Source organism: Pelmatolapia mariae, linkage group LG3_W (genome assembly GCF_036321145.2).
Source record: "Pelmatolapia mariae isolate MD_Pm_ZW linkage group LG3_W, Pm_UMD_F_2, whole genome shotgun sequence".
In the NCBI taxonomy this organism is placed as follows: domain Eukaryota; kingdom Metazoa; phylum Chordata; class Actinopteri; order Cichliformes; family Cichlidae; genus Pelmatolapia; species Pelmatolapia mariae.
In genome coordinates, this window is record NC_086229.1 from 58,168,732 (window position 1) to 58,177,334 (window position 8,603).

The window sequence follows — 8,603 nt, forward strand, 5'->3', positions numbered from 1 at the left end:
ATTGGTTAACACATACTGGGATCTGTGTATTCTGATTGGTTGGGCAGGCTGTACATCTTTCCTCATGTTTATCACTCCTTAACCCTTTAAGACCTACCATAGAACCAAGTCCGCCAGAGCTTATATTATATTTTTACATGCTGTACTGCCAATTTTGGGAGCATTTCAAGTTGCTATACATCAATACAACCATTATAGCCCAAATTTTAATAATATGTATGCATTAAGTGCATAGTAATTACATAAATTGCAAAAAAGTGCAATAAACTACAAAAAAATTGAAAATCGTTTTTGTTTTTTTAACAAATATTTCTAGTTAGAGAAATTTAAGAGGCTTATCCCTCAAAACTGTAAATACAAAAAAGTTGCACAAACTAGTTTCCCACCACAGGAAATTTATTTGAAGTGTCTTCATAGTTTTACTTTTGAAATACACCAATTTTTATATACTGCAGGAAAAACGAAAATAAATATTATAGTGCAAATTTGCAAAAAAGCAGCATATGCATCAAAATAAACTATTTCCAGCAGTGCAATTAGAGTTCTAAGCATCCCAGAAACGACACAGAAAGTCATAAAGTCAAAGATAACTTTTAAAAACACCAGTATAGGCTCTGAGGCCCTGACAGTAAAAACAACTACATTTCCGCGAAAATGACGTCACTTCCGGTTTCGGGCAGGTAATGGCGGACATGCGAAAGTTCGCGCTGACGTCTATTCCAACGTAGGAAGTGTTATGAACAGCTGATCGGATCAGCAAAACATGTTTCTGGAATATTATGTTTTTGTTGCTGCAAGCGCTTTTTATGCAGTTTTTGCAAAGCTATATGTGGAAGAAAACCGTGACCTAGGACAAGCTGATGGCATAAGATGTAAGTACAACTTCTCCAGTTTCATATGTAAAAAAAATTATTGCTCTAGCTTACGTGGTTGCAGAGCTACCGTGATTTAAAAATAGTTACGCAAATCGGAGCGGGGGCGCTACGCTCGGCTCTAAAGGGTTAAAGTGGTACCCTCATTTTATGTGGGTTACAACTGCATTTCATTGCTGTCATTCAAGGACCTACTGAGATCATTTCAGTAATCGTCTTGTTAACTCAGGTGAGAATGTTGACGAGCACAAGACTGGACCTCATTATGTCAGGCTGATTGGGTTAGAATGGCAGAACTGACATGTTAAAAGGAGGGTGATGCTTGAAATCATTGTTCTTCTATTGTTAACCATGGTGACCTGCAAAGAAACATGTGCAGCCATCATTGCATTGCATAAAAATGGGTTCACAGGCAAGGATATTGTGGCTACTAAGATTGCACCTAAATCAACAATTTATAGGATCATCAAGAACTTCAAGGAAAGAGGTTGAATTCTTGTTAAGAAGGCTTCAGGGCATCCAAGAAAGTCCAGCAAGCGCCAGGATCGTCTCCTAAAGAGGACTCATCTTTGGGATCAGAGTGCCACCAGTGCAGAGCTTGCTCAGGAATGGCAGCAGACAGGTGTGAGCGCATCTGCACGCACAGTGAGGTGAAGACTTTTGGAAGATGGCCTGGTGTCAAGAAGGGCAGCAAAGAAGCCACTTCTCTCCAAAAAAAACATCAGGGACAGATTGATCTTCTGCAGAAAGTATGGTGAATGGACTGCTGAGGACTGGGGCAAAGTCATATTCTCCAATGAAGCCACTTTCCGATTGTTTGGGGCATCTGGAAAAAGGCTTGTCCAGAGAAGAAAAGGTGAGCGCTACCATCAGTCCTGTGTCACGTCAACAGTAAAGTATCCTGAGACCATTCATGTGTGGGGCTGCTTCTCATCCAAGTTTGTCCCAAAACACAGCCATGAATAAAGAATTGTACCAAAACACCCTCCAACAGCAACTTCTTCCAACAATCCAACAACAGTTTGGGGAAGAACAATGCATTTTCCAGCACGATGGAGCACCGTGTCATAAGGCAAAAGTGATAACTAAGTGGCTCGGGGAACAAAATGTTGACATTTTGGGTTCATTGCCTATAAACTCCCCAGATCTTAATCCCATTGAGAACTTGTGGTCAATCCTCAAGAGGCGGGTTGAAAATAAAAACACACTAATTCTGACAAACTCCAAGAAGTGATTATGATAGAATGGGTTGCTATCAGTCAGGATTTGGCCCAGAAGTTGATTGAGAGCATGCCCAGTCGAATTGCAGAGGTCCTGAAAAAGAAGGGCCAACACTGCAAATACTGACTCTTTGCATAAATGTCATGTAATTGCTGATAAAAGCCTTTGAAACATATGAAGTGCTTGCCATTATATTTCAGTACATCACAGAAACAACTGAAATAAAGATCTAAAAGCAGTTTAGCAGCAAACTTTGTGAAAACTAATATTTGTGTCATTCTTAAAACTTTTGGCCACGACTGTACATTTTAGCAATGATAAACTAATGAAATGTTGCTTCTTGATATGTCCTCTTCTGTGCCTTTAAAGTCAATGATTTGGGTGGGGTTGCAGTCCAAATATCACATCTGCATGTGATTGTACATATGTAATACCCCCAGTGTTTGTATGTGTAATGCACTATTGGACACATACGTGTTTCTCCAGGTGGGAAAAATCAACTATAGAGTTATAGATCCATTTGTAAAGATTAATCATCTGTGTGGAACATGCTGATCTTAATTTACCGGAACAGGCCAGAACTTAAAAGTACCATTAAATTTCTTGTTAATGGCAAAGCAATGCAAGCAATCCACCAGTATGTTTGTTTAAATATTTGTAACTATAAGTAGTTAAGCAAGAATTACAAAAAAACAAACAACAAAGAAACAAACAACCTTTATTTGTCACATGCACAATTATACAGAATACAACATGTAGTAAAATGCTTGCTTCTGAGCTGTGGGCAATTATGTCAGTGTTCAGAAATATTTAGACCTAACTATAAATTTAACACATGGCATTTTGTCCTTATGGTGTGACATTATATTAAATATTAAACTAATGCACCAGGCACCATTCCAGAGTTAATGATACCAACATAAACTGATGTGGCTTATTTCTACAGATTTATAGACAGTCTAAATTCTTTAAAGAATATATATTTATAAACAGATTTGATAAAAATCTCGTTATCTTTTGTGTATCTGACAGTATTCAAATTTAACAAACTAAACCTGCTGCTTATTCAAATCCGAACACCTGTGTGTGTCCTCAGCCAGACTGTGTATAGGTGAATTAGGTCATTTAGAAGGCTTAAAATCACTGACCAAATATAATCTGTATCTGCAAAAAAAGGATCTTTCAGTATGCATTTGATGAACTTAGCTTTGGAATCACATTCTGCTTGATGTGAGCAGCTATGTCATGTCATCACCAATATGGGATGTCAACTTTGTTTGTAGATGAACTTGATATCTGCATGTAGGCCTCTTATACTATTTGAATTCCATTCAGTTCAATTCAATTCAATTTTATTTATATAGCGCCAAATCACAACAAAAGTCGCCTCCAGGCGCTTTATATTGTACAGTAGATCGCACAATAATAAATACAGCGAAAAACCCAACAATCATATGACCCCCTATGAGCAAGCACTTTGACGACAGTGGGAAGGAAAAACTCCCTTTTAACAGGAAGAAACCTCCGGCAGAACCAGGCTCAGGGAGGGGCGGCCATCTGCTGCGACCGGTTGGGGTGAGAGAAGGAAAACAGGATAAAGACATGCTGTGGAAGAGAGACAGAGATTAATAACAGATATGATTCGATGCAGAGAGGTCTATTAACATATAGTGAGTGAGAAAGGTGACTGGAAAGGAAAAACTCAATGCATCATGGGAATCCCCGGCAGCCTACGTCTATTGCAGCATAACTAAGGGAGGATTCAGGGTCACCTGGTCCAGCCCTAACTATATGCTTTAGTAAAAAGGAAAGTTTTAAGCCTAATCTTAAAAGTAGAGATAGTGTCTGTCTCCTGAATCCAAACTGGAAGCTGGTTCCACAGAAGAGGGGCCTAAAAACTGAAGGCTCTCCCTCCCATTCTACATTTAAATACTCTAGGAACAACAATTAGGCCTGCAGTGTGAGAGCGAAGTGCTCTAATAGGGTGATATGGTACTACAAGGTCATTAAGATAAGATGGGGCCTGATTATTTAAGACCTTGTATGTGAGGAGCAGGATTTTGAATTCAATTCTGGATTTAACAGGAAGCCAATGAAGGGAAGCCAAAACAGGAGAAATATGCTCTCTCTTTCTAGTCCCTGTCAGTACTCTTGCTGCAGCATTTTGGATTAGCTGAAGACTTTTCAGGGAGTTTTTAGGACATCCTGATAATAATGAATTACAGTAGTCAAGCCTGGAAGTAATAAATGCATGAACTAGTTTTTCAGCATCACTCTGAGACAGGATATTTCTAATTTTAGAGATGTTGCGCAAATGGAAGAAAGCAGTCCTACATATTTGTTTAATATGTGCGTTGAAGGATATATCCTGGTCAAAAATGACTCCAAGGTTCCTCACAGCATTACTGGAGGCCAAGGTAATGCCATCCAGAGTAAGAATCTGGTTAGATACCATATTTCTAAGATTTTCAGGGCCGAGTACAATAACCTCAGTTTTATCTGAATTAAGAAGCAGAAAGTTAGCGGCCATCCAGGTCTTTATGTCTTTAAGACAGTCCTGCAGTTTAACTAATTGGTGTGTGTTATGGCTTCATGGATAGATAGAGCTGCGTGTCATCTGCATAGCAGTGAAAATTTATGCTATGTCTTCTAATGATGCTGCCTAAGGGAAGCATGTATGATGTAAATAGAATTGGTCCTAGCACTGAACCCTGTGGAACACCATAACTGACCTTAGTGGGTGAAGAGGACTCTCCATTTACATGTACAAATTGGAGTCTATTAGATAGATATGATACAAACCACTGCAGTGCAGTACCTGTAATACCTGCAGCATGTTCTAATCGCTCTAATAGGATGGTCAACAGTATCGAACGCAGCACTGAGGTCTAGAATTAATTAATGGCAGGACTTCTTTGAGTAGTTTTGTAGGAATGGGGTCTAAAAGACATGTTGATGGTTTGGAGGAATTAATTATTGAAGTTAACTCAGAAAGATCAATTGGAGAAAAAGAGTCTAACTTAACATCGATGGTACTAAAAGTAGCTGTAGATAATGTTACATCTGTGGGATGATTATTGGTATTTTTTTCAAATTTTTTTCTCTAATGATAAAAATTTTATTTCTGAAGAAGTTCATGAAGTCATTACTAGTTAACGTTAAAGGGATTGTTGGCTCAGTAGAGCTCTGACTTTTTGTCAGCCTGGCTACAGTGCTGAAGAAAAACCTGGGTTTGTTCTTATTTTCTTCAATCAGTGACGAATAGTAAGATGTTCTGGCTTTGCGGAGGGCTTTCTTATAAAGCAAACACTCTTCTAAATTTGTGACACGCCATTTCCTCTCCAGCTTACGAGTTATCTGCTTTAGGCTACGTGTTTGAGAATTATACCACGGAGTCAGGTACTTCTGATTTGAGACCTTAGTTTTCACAGGAGCTACAGTATCCAGAGTCGTACGTAGTGAGGAAGTAAAATTATTAACAAGATAATCGACCTCTGTTGGGGTAGCGTTCAGATAGCTGCTCTGCTCTATGTTGGTACAGGCCATTGAAGATGATAACAGTGGGTGGATTATATTCTTAAACTTAGTTACAGCACTTTCAGAAAGACATCTACTTTGATAAAGTCTACTCTCCACTGCTGTGTAATCAATTATTGTAAATGTAAATGTTATCAGGAAATGATCAGACAGCAGACGGTTTTCAGGAAACACTGTTAAATGTTCAGTTTCTATGCCATATGTTAAAACAAGATCTAGAGTGTGATTAAAGTGGTGGGTGGGTTCTTTTACACTTTGAGAGAAGCCAATTGAGTCTAATAACAGATTAAATGCCATGTTGAGGCTGTCATTTTTAGCATCTACATGGATGTTAAAATCACCCACAATAATTATTTTATCTGAGCTGAGCACTAAATCAGATTAAAAAGTCTGAGAAATCAGAGAGAAACTCTGTGTAAGGCCCAGGTGGATGATAGATGATAACAAGTAAGACTGGTTTCTGAGTTTTACAGCTGGGGTGGACAAGGCTAAGCATCAGGCTTTCAAATGAATTAAAAGTCTGTCTTGGTCTTTCGTCAATTAATAGGGTGGTGTGAAAAAATGGCTGCCACACCGCCCCCTCGCCTGTGCTTCGAGATTTCTGGTAGTTAGAATGACTCGGGGGTGTTGATTCATTTAAACTAACATAATCACCCGGCTGCAACCAGGTTTCTGTAAGGCAAAGTAAATCGATTTGTTGATCTATTATTAAGTCATGTACTAACAGAGACTTGGAGGAGAGAGACCTAATATTTAATAATCCACATTTCACTGTTTTTTCTCTTTGGTTCAGATGTGGATACTGTATTGTTCTTTCTTTTTGATTTTTTATGTTTAAGTTGTTTATTGCTGGTTTTTAGTTTGTTTTTTGTCTGTTTGGGAGCTGACACAGTCTCAATGGAGATGGGTTTTTTGGGGGGTAGCAGGAGGAGAGAAGCTGCAGAGAGGCATGTAAGACTGCAACTCTGCTTCCTGGTCCCAACTCTGGATAGTCATATTTTGGGGGGTTTAATAAATTGGTCCATATTTCTAGAAATGAGAGCTGTTCCATCCAAAGTGGGATGGATGCCGTCTCTCCTAACAAGACCAGGTTTCCTCCAGAAGGTTTGCCAATTATCTATGAAGCCCACATTGTTTCTGGGACACCACTCAGACAGCCAGCAATTTAAGGAGAACATGCGGCTAAACATGTCACTCCTGGTCTGATTGGGGAGGGGACCAGAGAAAACTACAGAGTCCCACATTGTTTTGGCAAAGTTACACACCGATTCAATATTGATTTTAGTGACCTCCGATTGGCGTAACCGGGTGTCATTACTGCCGACGTGAATTATGATCTTACTGTATTTACGTTTACCCTTAGCCAGCAGTTTTAAATTTCCTTCAATGTCGCCTGCTCTGGCCCCTGGAAGACAATAGACTATGGTTGCCGGTGTCTCTAGCTTCCCGTGTCTCAGAACAGAATCACCAATTACCAGAGTTTGACCCCCGGCGGGTGTGTCGCCGAGTGGGGAAAAACAGTTATACACATGAACAGGTTGGTGGTGTACCTGGGGCTTCTGTTTAAGACTATGCTTCCTCCTCACCGTCACCCAGCCACCCTCTTTCCCCAGCTGCTTGGGGTCTGCCGGGGAACAGCTAGCGGGGCCTACGCTATCTTCGGCTGCACCAGCTACAGGGGCCTGGCTAGCTACGGGTGAATGAAGGGTGCGAAGCCGAGTCTCCAATTCAGTAATCCTGGCCTCCAGAGCTGCAAATATGCTACATTTGTTACAGGTATCATTACTGCTAAAGGAGGCCGAGGAGTAGCTAAACATCTGACACAATGAGCAAGAAAGTGCAGGAGGGACAGGTGAAGTAGCCATGGTGCTAACGAGTTGGCTACGAGCTAAGCTAAGCTAGCGAAACAGTACAGAGACAGTGAGTGAATACTTTGGCTATAAATTAGGTAGTGAGTACACAGAAAGGGTGCTTCAGATGAAGCACGTGAAGATTATACTATGAAAAAGGAATGTATCTAAAAGATTTTAATTAAATTGCTAAGCAGAAAAGCTATTCAGAAACACCACTGTGTTTGAGCAGGAACAGGAAGTGATACTCTACCACAAAGCGATCTAACACCAAGTGACAGCGCCACCAAGAGTTCACAGAAGCATTTGATTTCTTATTGGTACTGATTGTGGTGAAGAAAAATAAGTTTCCCCCACAAAATAGTAATATTTACTATTGTTTACTATAATTATTGTGTAAAACATTCATCATGTCATAAAGTTATGGAGTTAAAGCATGTATTGTATTGTTGTCAAAGTTTACCATCATATTGATTTTTCTCTATAGCCATTGCAAAATAACCTGCACACATCCCTTTGGTATTTCTCGTTGCTTTGTGAATGCAAACATCTTTTAAAATGCAGGATAAATACTGTAGCTATGTAGCAAAGATTATTGGAAGATTGATCTAAATTTATTTGAATTCCAGTGTTCAATTGGGCAATGAAATAGCATCCATGTAATCAACATTCAAATGTATTAAAATAAAAAGGTTCTATGACTTGTCCACATTTTCGCTTGTCCACAAGTGTCATGATTCTCATCTATAAACACATTTTCAGGCCCCATGTTAAACTGAAAGGTGCAAAAAGAAAATTTGCCTACTGAATACAACATACAAAATCAGGACAAGTGCAATATGCAAAAGCCTTTCAGTTCTGCCATCTGTCACTTGAACATGTTAAAAACTGCCTTCAGCTTCACCACACAACCATTAAAGTATTGCCCAAATGTCTACAAACAGCAGCTAGTTAGGTTGAAGAATCAAACAAACATTCACTGAAGACTATTTGTATGGTGAGTGCTGTTTAATGACTTCTGTGGTACATGTATATGTTAGACCTCGTTAGACTTTGGTATTTCCAGCAGTTGCTGATTATATTTAGAATTGGGTTTAAAAAACAAATAAAATCAGCTGTTTTA

The 8,603-nt window shown here is 39.3% G+C and overlaps 1 protein-coding gene across 1 annotated transcript; it reads right to left on the reverse strand.

Moving 5' to 3' along the window:
* Nucleotides 1-1,371: 1,371 nt before the first annotated feature.
* On the reverse strand, nt 1,372-7,468 carry LOC135932663 (uncharacterized; the record flags this gene model as incomplete). The annotated part of the gene is made up of 2 exons (XM_065470207.1): nt 1,372-1,544; nt 6,628-7,468. Coding segments are annotated over 2 exons (1,014 nt in total), but the record flags the coding sequence as incomplete, so codon positions are not given.
* Between the last annotated feature and the right edge of the window lie 1,135 nt (nt 7,469-8,603).